Genomic DNA, 21,448 nt, shown 5'->3' on the forward strand with positions numbered 1-21,448 from the left:
AGAACAAAAACAGAACTACATAGAACTACACAGAGCTAAGGACTTTATTAAAAAAAGACAAAATAAAAACAACAGGGAAAAAAACAAGAGAATAAAGAAAGTGGTTTACTAACCGGAGAAACTATCGTTGTCCAAGGCTAGCAGGCTTCTGGCCTGGTACACATAGACTCGTAGGTGGTATTCATAAAATTCTGCGAGGACAGATGATGATTAGAAATGATGGAAATAGATACACAGAGTAGATGAATAAGACAATCTATTACAGTTTACACAGCACAAAAACATTACTGAGTACAGTTTTAAACCAAATGGAATTAATACATTTTTCTCAGTCTTTTTCAGGAAAAGTAACCTTGTAATGACATCATACTTACGCTCAAAAGTACACGACACATTGGGTGTATTGGCTCCAAACAAGTTAGTGGCATCTGATTTTGACCCCTTTTCATCCCCCTTTCCTTCTATATCAATTCCCTGTAAAGTGAATCAGATGCAAACCCCCTAAGCCATAGAATATTTAATATCAATTACTTATAGGTATTTATTTATTTCAGGAACTGAATAAATAGGAACTAGTACAGGACAGCCTTATTAAGGTTACCCACCAGTGCTCCTTCTAATTTAAAGATGGCTGATGCCCCAACATTGTCTGAAGGTTCCATCTTCCTTCTCCAGCGGCGTCTGCGGAACGAATCAGAAGAGCGCTCCATTTGATGAAATTTCCATCCAATAAGAGAAGAAAACTCCCAACCTTCTGTATTTCCTAAATCTTTTTTCTAGTATGAAAAAAGTTCAGTGCAGAAAGGAAGCTGATTAGCTGAGCTCAAAATGTCACATTTAATTTCTAGATTTAATAAATAATTGCTAGATTCAACATCTGATTACTTTTTTTCTAGATAGCTGATAAACCATACCTCAGTGGGTGAGGCACCACCAGCCACTTTTTTGCGCCGTCTGATTTTTCTTCTACGGCGGTGAATATGGTACATTTTCTCAGCCGCCACCCACGACCTAGGCTTATCATCAGGAGGAATTGTGAGTCCATATTCCCAACCTTCAACCAAATATTCACACTTATTAAATCGTCTAAAAACACCATCTCAATACAGACAAACCAGATAGCTGAATAGTGTAATTTCTTTTCTTTAAGCACTAGCACAACTTTATATGTAAGCCTAACCTCTTTCATCTACTGCCCTTTTATCATCAAAGGTCCACTCATCCATCCACTTCCATCCACTTGGACACTCGAACTCTTCCGGTGGACGAGATTTCTCTCCATTCTGTAAGCAGGTGGTAAGCATTCCCAAAAAACCTTGTCAGACCATTTAAAGTTATTTCTAAGTCAAAGCAATCTGTTGAAAACATTTAGCACATTTTAACAGGTTTTAAAATGATAACTATTGACCGAGATGAACTATTAACGACTAACTTCGTACCACATCTGTATACGGCTCTGATGCTGCTGCCCACTCTCCTCCAGGATAACGAGTCTGATTCTCAAAAACCTCGTCCACAAACTCACTGTGTCCTGCATCAGCCTCCGTCAGCAAACTATCTCACATTTATACAGGATATTAGTCATTAAACTGTGCCATTAAAATCGATCCAAGTATCAAGCTAAATTATGTACCTTTTCTCTGGATCCACAAACCAGTCACGTTCCCACTGCCAACCTTGAGGGGGCATAAAATACTCCTGCTTTAGTTTCACTTTGCCAGTCACGTCAGAGAACTTAGGGCGATTCAGCAGACCCGAAGTTCCCCACTTGCCCAATAGTTTTGCCTGGTTCTCATACTGTCAAATAGAAAAATGCTTATCACTTCTCAGGCAGCCTCATTGAAGAGTGAATGTGAGTATAAGTATACATTTAAAAGAAACATAAATGGATTTACCAGTTCTGCGAAGACATTGAACGTTCCCTCAGCATAAGCATTAAACTTTTTCTCGACTCCGACTAATCCCAGCCACATATTCACCCGTATTTGGGCAGGGATCTTGGAACCTTTGTTTTTATCCATTGGGTACTGCAGAAGAAGACGATTACAGGAGATATACTGAAGGTGCGTCTCAACCAGCTCCCTAATTCAAGGGAATGGTTTTAAGGGTTGTTTCTCTCAAAAGCCTCAGGCGAATCTCAGCCAACTTTGTCTACAAATGTAATTAGCACTGGTAAATGCCAGTGGTGAAATTTATATAGCGAGTATGTAGTCAAATTGGCAGAAATTGAATCACCTTTGTCACAGTGTGCTGTGAATCCTTACCAGTGTCTGAACTCGTGCACATAATATACTGATTCCCTAGGCAGCTAAAAAGCTGACTGAGATGTACCCTGATTCTGGTTCTGTTAGTCCCCTAATACATTTACCTGAGTACATAGAGTACAGGAGTAGTACAAATACTCAGCTGTATTATTTTAGTAGTAGTGCTCTAATAGTATAATAATACCTTTAAAAAGATGGTCTGGGTTTTTCCACAGTATTGGCCACATGCCTGCTCGCTGTACACTGAATAAAGGACTTGATGGGCTGGAATGCGACTGTAAGCCACCCGTTTCTCTCCTCTCAACATCCAAATAATCACATCAGGCATGCTGTTCTGGGGCTGTAGAGAACATATAAAACTCATCAGAATTATATGAACAAATTAGCGCAGCAGAGTGAGTTGACTGAAGCTAAGAGCTAACATAACAAAAATTAAGCACCTCCTCAGCCAGTTGTTTAAGTTTGTCCAGCCAGCTGTCAATGGTGGCCACACTATCCGTAATGTTATCACTCTCCTGTAACATGTACTCAGCTGCGGCCAAGATGCTCTGCAAGGTGCTGTCTCTTAGCTTCTTGATCTGGATGTCCAGGGCTGTGAGGTTAGCCTTGCCCTCAAGTTCTGGCAGTTTAATGCTAAGGAGATTGATTTAGGACACACTTCATATACATCACACCGTACTTCATGTTTAATAAAACAAACCCTAATATTTGAAGCGTAATGTTGGAAAATGTGCAAGAAAAAATAAAATTAACCTCACCTGCTGATGTCCTCCATAAGTTGGCTTAAAAGCTTGGTCAAAATCTCAAACAGTTTTGTGTCAGGGACTTTAGCCAGTACTGCAGTTTTCAGCTCTGTGATATTATCTTGCTGAAATCGGTGAGCAGGTTATGGTAAACAATTACAATTCCAGATATTGTCAAAGAAAATAAAGTGAATTTATAGCGAGCAGAATTAATAGTTTATAGGTGTGTTACCGGTAGGACAACAATATACCTACCAAATGGTTTGCAATGTGGAGAATGATGTTAACAGCATCTAAGCGATGACTGATATCCTCCCAAGACGACATCACGGCAACAACTGGCTTTGTGTTAGCCCAGGGCAAGTAGTAGTAATGATTACCTATAAAGCCAGAATGGAAAGAATCATTAAGTTGGAGCCAACAGTATACTCAGTAAGGTCCAAAACCACCGTGATTCAGCAATAGACTCACTGTACACCCTGGATCCACAACATAATCTCAACACACACTGAAACCAAACTGATTTTACATTATACTCTTAAAACTAACAGATTATACAGTATGCTCTCTCTTTGACACCACCAAAACAGCCCTAATATGCTCTCAGCATAAACTAAAACAATGCTGATTCCAGAGTACGCACTCAAAATACTCTACATACTCAACATACCTCAAATCATCTGTTTCCACAGTATACTCTCAATATACTCTGAAAACTAAATTGATTCAGAACATCAAAAAAGCAAACTATTTCCACAGTATTCTCTCAGTAGACTCCAAAACAACTCTGATTCCACAGTATACTCACAGTATACTCTAAAAAGCAAACCATTTCCACAGTATACTCTGCATAGACTCCAAAATAACCGATTCCACAATAGGCCCACGGTATACTCTGAAACCAAACTGATTCCACAGTATGCTCTGACCATTGTTACCCCAAAACAATGCTGATTCCATATTCTTAATATACTTTGAAACCATACTGATTCCCCAGGATGCTCTTAGTTTACTCTGAAACCAAACTGATTCCACAGTATGCTCCTGATACACTATGAAAACAAGCTAGTTTATAGCATGCTGTCTGCAAATTAGCAATATACTGCAAGTTTGCGAGGACTCCACTGTATACACCATACCACTTTTATTTCACTGTATACTCTCAGTATAAAATGAAATGACTCTGATGCCACAGAATGCCTTCACTCTACTTCAAAAGCATGCTGATGACCTGAAATTTGCTAATATTATATTATAAAATATTTTTATTCCACCGTACATTTCAGGAATCCACCCCGATCCTGCCATATAATCTGATTTATTGTTTGATTATTATTTACCATCAAACATGGGACAGCTGTAACGAGTGGTTGAAGCAAAAGGCTTGCATGTAGAGTCCAGCTTGTTGCCATAGTTCCCAATGCTAACTTCAAACTGAATAGGTTCTCCAGGCTCTTGTATCATGGTGGCACTGTGGAACACAGCACACAGGCAGTACTTCCTCCTTCGCTGGTATTTCTGTAAAAATAAAAAAATGAATAAATAATAAAATACTAATAAATAAACAAATGAGTTAAAAAGTATCACAAAGGCTTAATTGATGTAACTACCTGAGCAACCAAGATGTCATCATTTGATATGACCTCCACTTCCTTCTCTGCCTTTCCTATAAGCTTAGTGGAAAGCTCAACAAGTATCCGTCCTCTGTAGGCTGCCCCTTCGCCCTTTCAGAAACATTTGAGAATTTTATTGAATGAAAAAACTCGATTTAATTCATTTTGACTTTGTTGACATGACATTTATGGAGATCTAGATTTCTACTTTAGAAATCTAAAGTTGTCACTTGAGAACTATAGTAACTGTAAACTGAAAATCTGTCAAGATTATCAACAATATTAACTTGTCATACTTGCCTTTCCAAAATTAAGGTCTTCATAAGGATCTATGAAACCTGTAAACTCTCTTGGGCTGCCATACAGGTTAATGTAGCTTGGGCCAAATGCAGGCAGAAATCCAACCTCAGTCTCTCCAGTTTCTCCTGTAAGAAAGACAGCTTTGTTATTCAACCATGGCTTTGTCCAAACTATGGCTGCTGAAGGGTTAGCCGAGTTACTGAATTCCAGAGAAAGGTGTTGGGACTGAGATGTTAGACAAATGACACTCTGTATGTATAACACAGTTTAAGAAAATTGTTAATGCCAAAGCCATTCCAGATGTGTTTAAGAGTTAGATGTGTTAGTTGATCCAGGTGTGCTGTATAAAGTATAAGGATGCCTTGTTTAGATGGACAATATCAAACAGAAATACTTAAATGTCATAGACTGTAAATAATAGTATTTTCTCAATTTCTTCATTAATATTGTGTATCCATAAAGATGCTTTACAGAAGAAGGATGTACAGTAGTACAGGTGTCTCTAAATAAACAGGACATTCCATGTTTACAAGAAGCGTAATGTAAATAAGAAGGTTTAAATATGTGAGTCCATGCACTGCAGGAAACTTGCTTAATAAATAAGCAAGTAATATGTAATTTAACTGCAACCATTTCTTTATAATGGATTATTCTTTATAATATAATATAATAAAAGTTATAAAATATAACGAGCAAGCAACAAGAAAGAATAACTGACAAATATTTTCCTCTGTGTGTGTAACTGTTATGAACAGCATGCACAGGGCTATGGAAATGCTGACCGGCGGTGAACCTATTTAACCTGTATATCCTGGAAACCCATTTCCTGGATCCTCCTCTAGTACAGCAGAACAAAAAAAAAATAGGAAAAAGAATTTAAAAGGAAACCCCAGACCAACCCAATTCATTAGAGGACAATACTCCATCTAAGTTCATACACTGTGTGCTGGATTTTACTGTAACACTGAGATGCAACCTAAATGTCATACCTTCAACTTCACCACCAGAGGACGCTATTGAGGCCAGGTTCAAGAACGTAGTGCCTACGGCATCGTTTCTTGTGAGGCGATCCCTAAAGAGGGGGTAGGGATTGAGAGATGCAGTCAGTTAAAATGAGCTACATGTCATGAGAATTGAAACTCGTGGCAGTCGCAGCCTAGCACTAGATCTCCTCAGATTTTCCACAGTTCCATCAGTGGGCTTTAGCAGAGGAATGCACTGTGAGAGAAGGAGGGGAAGCACCACACTGACTCATACAGTCTGCCGGGATCCACCCAGCTTTCACAATCTCCCATTACACTCTAGTCCTGGAGTATTTAGTTTACGACAGACTCCCAAAGCAACAACGCAAGCATGCTTCATTTTCTCGTCTCCTTTACAGCTTTGGCACACAGACACAAAGCCAAGCATGCAGAAAAAAACTCACCAGTCGAATATGGTCAGTTTGATCCGTTCACACATTGACGGAAACTATAAATGGGGGAAAAATTATTTACATTGAGCGATTCATATGAAATGAAAAACCCTCCATTTCAAGATATCACAATGCCACCTGTTATTGTTACCTTAACCTGAAGATTAAGCAGCTGGTTCCATTCAGGGTTTGCGTTCTTCTCAATTATGTTTGTGCACAGCTATGGAGAAAAACAAAAAAGAAAATTACACCTGAAGATTTCTCATTTTGAGGGTACAATTTCTGATACTGTACCTTCTTCCCAGCGAACCACGCCTCCACGAATGGGTCTACTAAATTCTTTTTATTACTTTCTCCTCCAAATGCCTCTTTCAATGACTGAGAGATGGAGTCATCCACTGAAAGTGTAGAAGATTGAAGATTATCAGTAAACTGTGGAAGAGATGTTATGAAACACTGATAGGTCTGATATGAGGGAAAGAATGTGGTTCCTCTTATATGCAGCAAGATAACTTGAAGGATTCCATCAGCCTTTTTAAAGGTTAAATAAATAGATAGACATGCAGACAGACAGACAGACAGATAGATAGACAGACAGACAGACAGACAGACAGATATTTATTGTCATTGGATAGCACATTTACATAGCAACAAAATGCTGTTAAGCGTCTACCAGAAGTGCAAGTAGTAGAAAAATGTGCAAAGGAACAAGTGCAGATAAGTATGTAAATATATGCAGAACAATAAGTAAATACAACTAAAGCTTTACAAGTTTATTTGTTTTATATTTACTATTCAATTTCTTTTTTTATATATATATAGTTGCTTCAATCTGTTTGTGTAAGACTCATCAGTGTCCTGGGTGAAAGGAGTTTATAGAACCCCATTTAACCTTTTCTTCTAAATGAACCAATGAACTAACAGAAATATTGCTTTACAATGGTGTGCTGTAAGATGTTGACTTACTTTGGGGGATGTCCTCACCACGAAACACCTTGAGCTGCAGTGTAACCCATCTCAGTGCCACCCCAGCTGGCAGCAGAAGGTTACTCTCAACATCGTCATTATCACCGTCCTGCTCCCTCTTCTCCACCTGTCCAATTAAGCACGAATACTGTCAATTTAACCTACTGAGCATCAACATATGCACCTACATTCATTCCCTTCATAATTTGAGCAGACATAACCAAACAAAATAAGTACCGGTGGATCGTCCCCAGTCCCCACAATAAACATGCTGACTTTCACGTAGCCTTTTGCTCCAGAGCTCGAATCATCAGGGTCATTTAAAAGCAGCCATTTCCTCATGACACAGTGACCTACAGGAAAAAGCACACACAATGCCACTGTATTCCTGTGACCATGAGCAGCAATGTGTAAATCAAGGGGAATTTACATAAGAAACATACCTGGTTCATCGTAAATGTAACCAACATCAATCTGAGACATTAAAGAGAATAAGAACAATTAACTCTGTAGTGCAACACAAATGAGAGTGAGAGAGAGAGAGAGAGAGAGAGAGTGAGAGAGAGAGAGAGAGAGAGTGAGAGAGAGAGAGAGAGAGAGAGAGTACCTTAAATTCTCCCATAAGACTGTCAGCTCTCAGTGATGCAGAGTTATACACCTGCAGATTAGTAAACAGATTTTTAATCTAGTTTAGAGAATTTAAGGATTACACAATAAAATACATTCTGTGCCTATTTCTAGAATTTGTGAATATATGTATGTTATATAAAATAATAAACATGTTATGATATTTTCATGCCAGCACATCTCTGTCTGAATCGCTTATACTAACCCGAATGCTGACATGTTGATCGAAAAGGTCTGATGGTAGCATGTGGACATTGTAGAAGAACATCTGCAACAAGTTTAAACAAAATACAACATTATTCCATTTATCCACTTGAATAAATAGAAGAGTTTACTCGAGTGTTTATGCGTATCCTAGCAACATCCATCCTTATTATGTTCATACCTCATCAAAGAACGGGTTATTTCCTCTTTTGATGCGAGTTCTGTGGGTTTCTCCACAAACGTGTATTTTCACAACAGGCTTTATGTTGTTTCCAGGCAACTGTCGGGCCTCTATGACCCGGACCCGTATCTTGATCATGGAACAAAAAAATCAGATCACTTACAGTACAAAGCTCCTGTCTTGTTCCTTTAGAATTCAGCCTTGAAAAAAAACTCAACTGAAGTGATACTAAAGTTGAATGATACTGATTTAGGAATCAAGTGCTTTCTTAGGCACGGTGTTGAAGCCACTGTACCTGGAAGTCTTGCGGTTTGTTGGATAAAGGCCGTTGTTTTTTGGCCCTAAACTGAAGTTTCTGGCCTGGCTGAGCGTTAGATGGTAAACCCCCTGTATCAGTGGCATCTCCATCTGTATCTCCATCTGCCCCACCTGCTCAAGAGCAAAAACACATGCACAAATATTTTACACTACATTAACGTTAAACACAGGTAGTATATGTACATGGAGAGTTACTCCTCAAAAAAAAAAAAAAATAAATAATAATAATAATTTTTGGCACACATCTTTAATCATATGGTGTTTTTTTTTATACGACGGGATTTAACGTTTAATCGTAGCCTCATCAACCCACGATGCATTACTGAAACCAACGTGGCACTGAGGTCAAGTCCAAAATATCAGCTGATAAAGATATATCTCATTCAGCAGATTGAGATCTGGCTGACGTTACTATTACACTCACTGGCTCGGTGGCTCCAAATTCAACTCACATGGACTCAATTTACAATTGATCTGTTTTCTGTTTCGCATACATACAGCTTATGTGTACAGCCTGTGTGTTTACGCTGCAGTACCTTGTTCATGTTTGTATTCATAGTGTTTATTTTGGAGCGTGGCCTTGCGCTTATGCCTATTATTTTACTGTTTATTAAAATCCCTTAAGCATTTGTTGTTATTTCCAACTATTTACATGTTCACAAAAAAATTTCTAACAAATGTTCTTTAACAAAGTACAGAAATGATGGTTCAGCCATCAGGTTCAATAAGAAAAAAATGACAGTTTAACCAATGAGTATATTTAATGCCTGTACATTTTTCAAAAAAAAAAACAACAAACAAACAAAAAAAAACAGCTCCTGGTTACAAAATTCTGTCTGACTGTATGCAGTTTTAATAGGGAAAAAATGTCTGATTGCATTATCTGGTGTCACCCACAAGAGTCTGGTTCCTCTCAAGGTTTCTTCCTCATATCGGCTCAGAGAGTTTTCCCTCGTCACGTAAATATATAATGTAATATATATTTAAATTTTTACCTATCATTGTTATTTGAAATTTTTAGCTTTGAGAAAACCTCTCTTTACAAATAAAATTGAATTGAGTGTAAAAAAGTGATAGAAAGAAGAAGGTATCTTAGCTGGATGTGAGCCAGTTATCCAAAAAAAAAAACAATATATAAACAAACAAACAAAAATTACAAACAGTTAAAATCTGGAGAGCAAATACTAAAATTTAACATCTGCTCCCTCAATGAGGACATAAACAGAATTTAAAATAGAATAAACTTTTCTACAAATGGCTTGGAGTCTTTAAAGGTCATTTAGAGCCTGCACTTCTATTATAAGAACATAAAATGTAAACCTTAATAAACACTATGTTAGTAATTTGATATCTGGTTTGATTCAGTGAATGGATTCTACCACAAACATTTTTTGAAAACAAGCTCAACATCATTCCACAGAGAATAAAGGCTGCTTAGGAAAAAAGTGATCCGGCATCCTGCTGATATTTCCTTATATTTTTGTGTGTTGTGTGTGTTTTGGCGTGTTCTGTGTTTCAGTAGCAACTGATAAGAACAGAAATTAAGAAACAAAAAATACGATCAATGTTTTTCAATTCATTTTTTTGATTTCACTGCATAAACACTGCTTTATTCTAGTTTTGTTAGCAGCATATCTCACTGTTCATTAAAGATGGATTCGCTAACATTAAATGGAAATGTACACAGGAAATGTAGCTCATAACAACCTTGTTGCTGATATCTGGGAAGGATTTTGGATTATTACTTAATCCAGGTTTAAAGCACTTTGCTGTAATGCGATTGTTAATGCTGTCTTTGATAGAGGAGTAACGCTTGAGAAGATTCATATGATCTTGATCAACAGATGCAAGTCAGTAATTTGCCATAACTTTTCTCAAATTGTGTTAAAAATATTCTGCCAAGTAATGTCTGCATCGTTCAAGAAGAGAATCTGTAGTGCTTAGTAGTGAAATAAGTGTTGAAATGAGAGGAAAATAAAACTTGTGGTTTTTGTGCGTTGGTCATTTGCGCACACACGAGGAATCGTGAGGTTTCCTGTACGAATGTTCACTGTCTGTGGACTATTCAGTATTCAGTAAGACATACCTGTGTTTCCTGCCACACCGCCATCTTGTTGATCGTTTGGGTTCGGTGGAGAGTTAGCTGGTGGCTCATAACCAACTACCAGATCAATCGTGGCCTTTAGTTAGATGGATTAATCATAAAGATTTTAAAAACATTATGAAAATCTGTTCATGTAACATTTATGAACACAAGTCAGGTAAAGTGTAAGCAATAAGCATTTTAATCTGTTTATGTTTTTTTAATGAATAAATCAGAACACTTACTCCAATATTTTGCCCACTGTCATTGACCAAATTTACATTTTTCGAAGGCAGAGACTTCGCTTGACCACTCGCAAGGTCTTTCAAGTAGACTTTTGTAGAGCCAATAAACCTAAAACAAAGGGTCACAGTCAGGGTCAGATTTTTCAATTCTTGTGTCAACTAACAATATATCAAGCCATTAAATATAATATATTAAACCTTTAATAACATGGTGAGACAAATGAAAACCTTTATTTCATTTATTTGCATTGTTGGCTGAAAGTACAAGCCACAAACGTGTATCAGGTTTAGAAGTGGCTACTGAGAATGATGGGTTTTTACTTCTGCAACTATTCATTCATTCATTCATTTTCTACCGCTTATCTGAACTACCTCGGGTCATGGGGAGCCTGTGCCTATCTCAGGCGTCATCGGGCATCAAGGCAGGATACACCCTGGACGGAGTGCCAACCCATCGCAGGGCACACACACTCTCATTCACTCACACACTCACACACTACGGACAATTTTTCCAGAGATGCTAATCAACCTACCATGCATGTCTTTGGACCGGGGGAGGAAACCGGAGTACCCGGAGGAAACCCCGAGGCACGGGGAGAACATGCAAACTCCACACACACAAGGCGGAGGCGGGAATCGAACCCCCAGCCCTGGAGGTGTGAGGCGAACGTGCTAACCACTAAGCCACCGTGCCCCCCCACTTCTGCAACTAATTAATTAATTTTTATTAGAGGAACATTTATTGTTTCTCAAATCTGTCGCACTTTTAAGGTTTCCATTTGACTTGACGCTTGTAATTTGGGGCAGCACTGCCGGATATGACGGCCACATCCTCGCCAAGACACTGTGAAAATGATGTGGAGGGGAAATGCCTAGCGTTCTGCTGAAAGCTCTGGACACAGAGGCCAAGAAAAACTGAGATTTTTTCACTCCCTGCATGCCATAAAAATCAGGAACTGCAGTAAAGAATGACTTTCACAAGACTAAGTTAAACTCAAGTCTGGCTTACTTAAAAATAATTAAAAAAAAACAACCTTTGTGTGCTTTGTGACCAGCAAAAAGGAAACCTCCTCCCAAAGCAAACATTCATCTAACTCACTGAGGACATACAAGCTTTTGCTAACCCATCATCACAAGCATTTCAAAGCTCGACCAGTTTTTGCCGTAGCGAGAAAATGTTTGCAGTGGACTATTATGTGCATATTGGGAGTGTTTCATCTACAAACACTGAATTATTCTAAACATATGTGATGGGGATATTAACATCATAGCCTGCCTTAAGCACACATTACATTTAATTGTGAGTCTTGGTTTTGCTGATATTTCTAAACCACCGTTGGCATGAGAAACTTATAACTTAAAAAACATTTGTATGATTTTTTAAAATAATTGAAATTCATGCTTGGAATACAAATGTTATTATAATAAAAAATATACACGTGACAATTTAAAGGGAAACTCATGCAAGATGTTGGGTCACCAGCAGCCACCAGAACAGCCTTAATGGCCGTAGCAGAGATTTTACACGTCTCAGAAACTGTACAGCAGTAATGAATACTGTTTTTTTTCCAAAGAAATCCCTTCAGATGGTGTTTTGAGGTAAGGCATCACTTTAAAATCTCCCATAGTGAAATCTAGTGATTGTAAAAGCCAGGGAATAAAATATTCAGTGTCCAAATGGTTGTTGGGGTGGAGTCTTCATGGAAGATATTACTCCAACATTAAAACATTTACAGAATTTGCTTGTCATATCTACATTACAGCACAGTGAAATTCTTTCCATGTATATCACAACTTTGGAGGTTGGGGTCAGCGCACAGTGTGAGCCGTGATACAGAGCCACCGTCAGCAGGAAGGGTTAAGGGCCTTGCTCAAGGGCCCAACAGTGGCAGCTTGGCAGTGCTGGGTCTTAAACTGTAATTGTCTGCGCAACAATCCAGATCCTTAAGCACTTATGCCACCACTGCCCAACATTTCGATGCAGGATAAAAACAATCCATCAGAACACCTATGTACTGATTTCTGGAGACGCGTCACATTAAAAGGACAAGTGGAGACAAACCGTGGTATACACCAATGATGCTCAATCAAGCATATAGTTTGGTATAGTCCTAACTGTTCTAACCCTCAGCTAGCAGTTTTCTGTCAGTGTATGCAAAGTCTTGACTGCACCCTCAAACACAAACACTCCATATCAATCAATTTCCTGGTCGCATGCTCATGATTCACTCACTGATCCTGAGGCAATTCCTGCTCGCTCGCTCGCTTGCTGCCAACCTGTTCACCACGATTATTCTAACATAGTAATGTAACATTCACATTACAATATAGATTCTGATTTTTTTTCAGAAAGTGTTGTTTCATTGACGTTAACAGCAGCACCGACCCCAACAGTGCCATCTATACAGCAAACAACAGCTTTAAATTCATACATTTGCTGTATTTTATCATCATTATAGCTACAATTCAAAAAAGTTTTGTTATTAAACAAAGTAAAATGTAAAAGCATTGATACAATTAATATGGGAACGCTTTTTATAAGAAGATATTTCTTTAACATGAAACTAGTCACAGGGGGTTGGGAGGATTGGCTCGCACTTATAGGGCTACGCGCTTGATTTTCACTTCCGTCCGCTCGGGTACTCCAGTTTACTCTAAAGACATATAATGTAGGCTGTTTGGCAACTCTAAATTGTGTGTGTGAGGGTAAGAGTGATTTTTTTTTGCCAGTGATGAGCTGGCAACCTGTCCATGGTGTCCCCCAGTCTCGAATCTCAAGCCTCCTCTGATTCCAGGTTGCAAGTGATGCAGAAAATGTATGAAAGAATGTAAGGAGTCTCCAGTGTCAGAACTTTATAACAGTAAGTAAGCTTTCAGTCATTTTTTGGTTCCATGGTTTTACACCAGCCAGTTACTGATTAATTTCCACCAACATCATGACCTATTGTGTTTCATTCCTTCAGCTGAGTGTGGTTCAGTACAGCATGGAAACAGTTAGAGCTGCAGGAACGTTTGAAATGTTTGGACATGTAGGAGGAGCTGTTACTAGCTAATGACTCTAACAGCTCTTTCTGTTTGCAGCTAACTGCTCAGCTGACTATAATGAAGTGCATTATGTAGAATGTAGGAAGATCTTCATAGTGGGTTACAAACAGGCACAGTGTTCTCCAAAAGATTAGCTACTCCTAACAGAATTAAAAGAACTATTGCACAAAAAAACTGCACAAGAAACCTAGTCACCATACTAGTTTATCAGTATAAGGTAGTGGCATTAATTCCTCTCTCTCTCTCTCTCTCTCTCTCTCTCTCTCCCTCTCTCTCTCTCTCTCTCTCTCTCTCTCTCTCTCTCATTTGGTTGGACAATCAGCACAGTGCAGACTCTCTTCTCTTCCTCTCTCACTATGTATGCTTTATATTACTCTGTTCCACCCTGAGACTACACACTGCACCGTATGTGACTAATCTTATCTCAACAAAGCACAAAACAAACAAAAAAATGTCCCAGATCTTTAACACACACTGTACAAAGAAACAAGAGCTCATGACATACAGCTCTTATAAGTATATATGCTTTGAATGCAACATAGCTGCAGTTTTAAGCCAGTTAAAAATGTCAGTAAGGAATGAATAATGAATTAAATGAAGCTCTTATATATTTATCTCGATAAATCAAGACTCCGCCCATTTGTTGTGTCGATTATATGTCACAGAGTACTTATCCCAGGGGACAAAGAGTTTGAACTGTTACAGTACAGACAAATTAGATGCCAAACAACCTACAAGGCATATTGTTGGACTGGGGAAGGAAACCGGAGTACCCAGAGGAAACCCCTGAAGCACAGGGAGAACTAATTTTTTGTAAATTGTGTGTACTCTGGGTGGAGACAGGACTCAAAATTCCCATTCCTGGAGGTACAAGTAAAAATTACTTACTAAAACATATAAAAACATATGGAAAATGGAGATTTACTCCAAAAAAACAACAACAAACAAACAGAAATTAGTTTTTTTTCTCATATTTTAACCACTGATTATTTTATTTCAATGTAAATTGAAAATGAAGAGCTCTAAGTTTATTACCCTTCCCATGGTGCCGTCAGGGAACGAGAAAATTTATGACAATTATAATTCTGAAAATGATTTTTGTTTTGCATGTGCAAAACAACATGATCACAAAATTGATCACAAATGTGAATGCATTTAATCATATTCTCAAATTCCCATATTCCTCAATCCTCATATTTCTGAATGATCATTTTCCTGAATCCTTATATTCCTGTACCATCATATTCCTGAATCATCACATTACTGAATCCTTATATTACTTATTCATCATATTTCTGAATTAGCATATACCTGAATCATTCTATTCCTGAATCTTCATATTCCTGAATAATCATATTCCTAAATCCTTATATTGCAGAATGATCATATGCATTAATCCACAAATTCCTAAATTATCATATTTCTGACTCATCATATTCCTGAATTATCATATTCCTGAATCCTCCTATTCCTGAAGCTTCATTTATCTCAAACTCTATATTCCTGAAGTCTCATATTTCTGAATCATCAAATTCCTAAATCCTCATATTTTAGAATCCTTATATTCCTGAAGCCTCATATTCTTGAATCTTTATATTCCTGAAGCCTTATAAAGTATATCTTAATCTCTATATTTCTGAATCCTCATATTCTTGAATCCTCATAGTCCTAAATCCTCTGAATTCTTTTAGTAAAAAAATGGTTGTCTAATCCAGTATTAGCAAATGTTTTTCCTCTCCCCTCCCGGTCCAACAGCATTACACAACAAGTCGCAACCTGGTTCTGTGGGTGTGACAACTAACAGTATGGTCTTGAGACATATCTGAGACAACTAGATAATCCCTTGATGTTCTAATATTCTGCTGGTCTAAGCATATTATACACACACACAGTATAGTTTATGATAATCCATACATCACATGTCCCAATACCTCTTATCTGTGCTCCCGATATAATTTCCTGCATTTCAGCATCTTATTGTCAAGCTTCTGTTTATACAAAGTTTGCGTGTTGCCGTGTGCCATATTCTTGTTCGTAGCCTGTGTGTTTACACTGTTTTGTTTCTTCGCACAGTTTTCTTGTCCTTTTTCATTATGCACAATAAAAGACTTCACCTGTATCTGTCTTCCTCCTATCATGAGAGCTACTCTTGTAATATTCACTGTAATAATCTTGACAGTATTATCTTGTAATGAATCACATATTACAGTTAATGCAAGACAGTAATCTACGAAGAATGCAATTTTTTATACGAATTTAACTAATCCAGGAAAAAAATAAATGCATTGTAGCAAAACTTACTGAACATAGCAACTTTACTAGTTAAAGATATTTCAATGTAATTATAGCAAACAGCTTTATAATTGTTTTAAATGTTACATTTACATTTATTCATTTAGCAGATGCTTTTAAGCAAAGCGACTTGCACATAAGGAAATACAAGCAATGTGATACATCAAGTAGAGGACAATACAAGTAGTACTACAGGATATACGACTTTTACTTCAGTAAAGGTGTAAAGCTTAGTGTAAGTACAGATTTTCGGCGATAAGTTAAAGGTTAGTTATATGTTCATGGATTTTAGCCATTTAATGTATGCAAAAGACGACAGCGGAAAAAATTAAACCTAGTTTGTTTTTGTGAAAAAACCAAGGACCGCCACTTAAACTGTTGACATTCGGACCAAACACACAAGATGTTATCTATTTGTCCAATTTGTGACATATCACTGGAGCAAAGGTCACTCAGGAGATACAAGGACATTATTAACAGTATAACGGTGTTGGGGTTTAAACCTCAGGCACTTAGTATATGATATTATTTTGATTTTGAAGGCAGTATTGGGAATAATTTTACAATATTAATGACTCTGTTAAAGTATAATACGATTTGAGTCTTGGACGATGTTTGAACAGCACAAATTGTACAAAAGTACTGTTTTTTTTTAACATGTACAAGAAGCCTAAGAATTTTTAAGCAAGTATAGAAGTATAATCTTGTATAAACAATCAACCGGTGTATAGTTATAGGTATAAATGAACTGTACATTAGGTATAGATTAACTGTACATAGCCTATGTACACATCAGTATAAGTATAAATATATGAATTATTTTTTACACACCAGGTGACTGTGCTTTTTATTGGTAAGAGTTGATAAGTTTATGAGTGTTGTTTCAACTAAATCAATTTTTCTCTTATAAATAGATGCATCGCTGCGAATCAGTTGACCATCACACCTCTATAATAATGTGAATTAAAAATCTAAAAGTCCCCGGACGGGTGTATAAAATGGCCACTAAATTATAAGGTCTTTAAAAAGGATATGCTTCTACATTAGCAAATAGATTCGCAGTGGAGAAAAAAACCAAAAAAAACAACTAAACATGAAGAAGTTGTTCTTACTTGTCTTTTCCAATGGTCTCAAAATCTTTTACAATCACATCAATGAAGGAGGAGGATTCAAGAGGAGAACCCTTTAAGTCAAATTCGAGTGTCTGAAAGAATAAAACAAAAGAACAAATCTTCAGTTCAGTTTGTATTGTGTTTCTTCATCTACAGACAAATAACTGTTTTGTTTTTTGGGTTAATACACAATCTGTCTGTAATTCTCAATGAGAAACCAAAAAAAGGTTTTATTTAAATCTTTATATTTCATAAAAATATTTAATAACGTATTATACGTTTGGAGACGAGAGCCTGATTATTTTTGAAGTATACAACAGTGAAGCCCTACCTCTTTCCAGACAGGATTAATTTCACTGCTTATGGACCGAGTTTTCTTTGTTTCACCTGAAAATAAAAGAACAATGAAGCTGAGTTAAGTGTAAATACCTAATTATGTGTAAGCAGTGCATATGCAGGTCTTTTATATTTAAATATTTATTAAGTAAACCAAGTGGGAAATGTGTAAGAAAGATAAAGTTTGGTTTAAAGATCTGACTCATGGACAGAAAATTAAAAACCACTATTCATAGTTGAGCTTTTAAGGTCCACAAGAAGCTTTGATGGAGAAAATGTTCCAAAACAGTACCATGTCATTATTCTTATAATATAAGTAATAATTATATGACCAGAAAGTTCTGAATCATTGTATTCCCAGCACACTCCTCACACTTTTTAACCCTTTTTACTACTACACTGACATTCCATGTTGTGGGCAGGATGGAAATCGACTTATGGGACTTTTTCAATCAGTATATACTTAATGGAAAATCAGAGAGCAGAACTGAGTTTGATCTTAATATTTACTTTGAAGATTTTTCTTTGCGTAAAATATTTGTCTGTTTTGTATGTTTGTTCTAATTTTTCTTGAACTATGAATATATTGCCACTAGTAAGCTAGGAATAAAGAGAATTACTGATGAAAATCTACAACTTCTTAAAGCGTACACTGTCTTATGAGCCACAAAGCACCACTGTGGAGTGTGACAAGACATTTAATGCAAGATACCAAGACAGACAGATTAAAGACAAAACATTGGTGGACAGACGGATTAAAGAAGAAATATTGGTGGACAGATGGATTTAAGATGACCACAGCGTGACATGGACAGGACTCTAAGACTTACATAAAAGTGATAAGTAACAAACAATATTGGACAAAACCAAATAATCTGACTTCTTTAATCTGTGATGAGACAGATTAAAGAAGAAACATTGGTGGACAGACTCAAAATGATGTCTAGAGGCATTTATGAGTTTGTTCTTTATATTAATTTATCTCTTAATCTTTTAAGAAGCTCTTTATCCTGGTCAGGATGGCAGTAGAGCCGGATCCTTGGAAAAACTAGCTGTGAGGTGGGAATAATAAACCCTGGATGGGACGCTGGTCCATCACAGGGCAACATGCACAAACGCACTTCAGAAAATTCATTCGTACTTAGGATCAATATTTCTACACTGTTTTGATCATTCATTCATTCATCTTCTACCGCTTATCCGAACTACCTCGGGTCACGGGGAGCCTGTGCCTGTCTCAGGCATCATTGGGCATCAAGGCAGGATACACCCTGGATGGAGTGCCAACCCATCGCAGGGCACACACACACTCTCATTCACTCACGCAATCACACACTAGGGACAATTTTCCAGAGATGCCAATCAACCTACCATGCATGTCTTTGGACCAAGGAAGGAAACCGGAGTACCCGGAGGAAACCCCCGAGGCACGGGGAGAACATGCAAACTCCACACACACAAGGTGGAGGCGGGAATCGAACCCTGACCCTGGAGGTGTGAGGCGAACGTGCTAACCACTAAGCCAGACACTAAGATACTAGAAACACTACCTCCTATAACAATGACACATACTACTGCTCCTCTATTTCCAAAATAAGCAACACTGACTCACAAGACTTTCAAAGCAATTGTAGCTGTGTGTAAGATCTGAATCTGTCACTAGTTCTGTCTAAAGCTGTGCTAAATCTGTGAGGTGTGTATGAGAATAGCATGTTGTGACCCAGCAACATAACACAACTAAACCCTAGTGCTGACACAACAACTGCAGTGTTTTCACATCATCATGTACTGCTGAACACAATAAGCTATATCAACACAGATGTTAATCAGCACTGTAAGAATTAACCGAACACTTCAGGTGTTAAACAAGCAGGACGATTCAGTACTATGAGTTTTAATTAAATTTAGCTCTGTGTTTATGAAACATTTTAAAAATGATTTAAGACCTAAGAGTCAATTTTGTCCTGTAGGTTTGCATTAAACAACACAAATTATTTCAACAGAATCAGTAAGAGTTCATTTAACACTGTAGATATTAAGAACTCATGACCTTATCCTGTGGGTGTCTATGAATCACATCAAGTGTTCATTTATTGCTGTAGATGTTCTTTAAACACCTGGTTCAACAATAAGTGCTCATTTAACACTTTAGGTATTCATTAAACACTTAAAGGATGAATTAAAGTCTAAGAACTAATAGGCCTGCAAGTATACATTAAACACATCAAGAACATATTTGTAACTAAGAGTATGTTTAATCCTATAGGTGTTCTTAAAGAAGTTAAAGAGTTAATTCAATACTAAAATTTCATTTAGTCAAGTATACAAGCGCTTAGATGAATGAGATTGAATTCTTTAAGCAGATAAGGAGGTAACTGTAGGTTGTTCAGTACTAAAAGTAAATTTAACCCTGCCGGTGATTTTAAGCCTTTAATTCAGCAATAAAAGTTAACCAAACTTTTCTCAAGTCTCTAAGCAGTTAAAGACTCCTCATTTCAGTTGAACTCTGAAGGCAGCATTAAAGAGGATACAAACTTCAATACTAAAGGCTAATTCAACTCTTGATCTTAAGTGTACAATTAAGTGTTAAGTGTACAATTCGACACTTAACTCAAAAGTGTTTAAACACTTTAAGACTTAATTCAATACTAAAAGTTCATTTAAAATCGTAAGTCTTTATTAATCAGTTAAAGACTTAATTAAATACTAAAAGTTAATTTAAACTTGTAAATCTTTGTTAAGCAGTTAAAGACAATTAAATACTATTTTTTTTTCCTCGGGTGTTGAGTATAAAATTGCAGACATTTAAGGCAGCAGTATTCAGTTAACTGTCAGTGTTTATAATCTTTACAAAGTTACATTTACTTTACTGTATTTAACCAACTAAAGTGTTACATCTACAGGGTTAAGACTATCTGCTGAAACAACATTGACATGTTTAAATGATCATAGTTCATAAAGTCTTTATTAAGCCTTACAAGATTAAATTAATTTTAATATTGAATTAAGTCTTTAAAACTGTTTAATGAAGACAGTTTTATTAAACACTTAAAGACTTAATTCAGCACTAAAAGTTCATTTAATCTTGTAAGTCTTTATCAAGCAGTTAAAGACTTAATTCAATACGAAAAGTTAATGTAGTCTCACTTTACATTAAACACTAAATGAACATTAAGTGTTCATTTAACTCTAATATGATCATTTAAACATGTCAATGTTCTTTGAGCAGATAAAGTCTTAACCCTGTAGATGTAACACTTTAGTTGGTTAAATACAGTAAAGTAAATGTACCTATGTAAAGATTCTAAACACTGACAGTTAACTCAACACTGCTGCCTTAAATGTCTGCACTTTTATATTCAACACCAGAGAAAAACTGTATAAACAGTCTGTTAAAAATAAATAAACAATAACAACAATCACATGACACAGACTTTGTCCAGGGAAAAGTTTTCACTGTGTTGTGTGTCAGTATTTACCTTTAAACACCACAGACACGATGGGGTCTGGGCTGCCGAGCTTCTTTTTAGGAAGACCCGAAGCAGACTCCACAACAACACGCAACATGACGTCAAAAACTATCCAAAAACTTTTTTAAGGTGTTTTCTTTTTATGCGATAATGCCTGAGAGTTTTATCTTCATGTCTTCAGCTTGGTTTCCTCACTGAAGTTAAAGCAAACGAGCTGTAGGGCTGGACACAGGGA

General features: G+C 36.9%; 1 protein-coding gene across 3 annotated transcripts in view; it reads right to left on the reverse strand.

Annotated features, from left to right (window-relative positions):
• Nucleotides 1-21,413, reverse strand: part of myof (myoferlin) — a 33,379-nt gene extending 11,966 nt beyond the window's left edge. For 2 of the 3 annotated variants that reach the window (XM_060862045.1, XM_060862062.1), the window contains exons 1-32: nt 21,223-21,413; nt 17,739-17,794; nt 17,408-17,499; nt 10,959-11,067; nt 10,717-10,810; nt 8,608-8,741; nt 8,313-8,441; nt 8,133-8,195; nt 7,908-7,958; nt 7,744-7,774; nt 7,538-7,653; nt 7,301-7,427; nt 6,629-6,732; nt 6,486-6,554; nt 6,347-6,390; nt 5,910-5,992; nt 5,723-5,758; nt 4,921-5,045; nt 4,618-4,731; nt 4,348-4,525; nt 3,263-3,387; nt 3,023-3,132; nt 2,705-2,897; nt 2,449-2,604; nt 1,896-2,027; nt 1,634-1,797; nt 1,440-1,554; nt 1,181-1,283; nt 915-1,054; nt 606-776; nt 375-474; nt 114-191 (exon numbers count right to left, since the gene is read on the reverse strand). In XM_060862045.1, the coding sequence (XP_060718028.1) occupies nt 114-191; nt 375-474; nt 606-776; nt 915-1,054; nt 1,181-1,283; nt 1,440-1,554; nt 1,634-1,797; nt 1,896-2,027; nt 2,449-2,604; nt 2,705-2,897; nt 3,023-3,132; nt 3,263-3,387; nt 4,348-4,525; nt 4,618-4,731; nt 4,921-5,045; nt 5,723-5,758; nt 5,910-5,992; nt 6,347-6,390; nt 6,486-6,554; nt 6,629-6,732; nt 7,301-7,427; nt 7,538-7,653; nt 7,744-7,774; nt 7,908-7,958; nt 8,133-8,195; nt 8,313-8,441; nt 8,608-8,741; nt 10,717-10,810; nt 10,959-11,067; nt 17,408-17,499; nt 17,739-17,794; nt 21,223-21,310 (3,430 nt within the window). In that variant the 5' untranslated portion in view covers nt 21,311-21,413. The remainder of the gene's footprint in view (nt 1-113; nt 192-374; nt 475-605; nt 777-914; nt 1,055-1,180; nt 1,284-1,439; nt 1,555-1,633; nt 1,798-1,895; nt 2,028-2,448; nt 2,605-2,704; nt 2,898-3,022; nt 3,133-3,262; nt 3,388-4,347; nt 4,526-4,617; nt 4,732-4,920; nt 5,046-5,722; nt 5,759-5,909; nt 5,993-6,346; nt 6,391-6,485; nt 6,555-6,628; nt 6,733-7,300; nt 7,428-7,537; nt 7,654-7,743; nt 7,775-7,907; nt 7,959-8,132; nt 8,196-8,312; nt 8,442-8,607; nt 8,742-10,716; nt 10,811-10,958; nt 11,068-17,407; nt 17,500-17,738; nt 17,795-21,222) is intronic. The other variant, XM_060862053.1, reaches the window with a different exon arrangement.
• Between the last annotated feature and the right edge of the window lie 35 nt (nt 21,414-21,448).

The sequence above is a fragment of the Tachysurus vachellii genome, chromosome 2, assembly GCF_030014155.1.
Source record: "Tachysurus vachellii isolate PV-2020 chromosome 2, HZAU_Pvac_v1, whole genome shotgun sequence".
Lineage (NCBI taxonomy): Eukaryota > Metazoa > Chordata > Actinopteri > Siluriformes > Bagridae > Tachysurus > Tachysurus vachellii.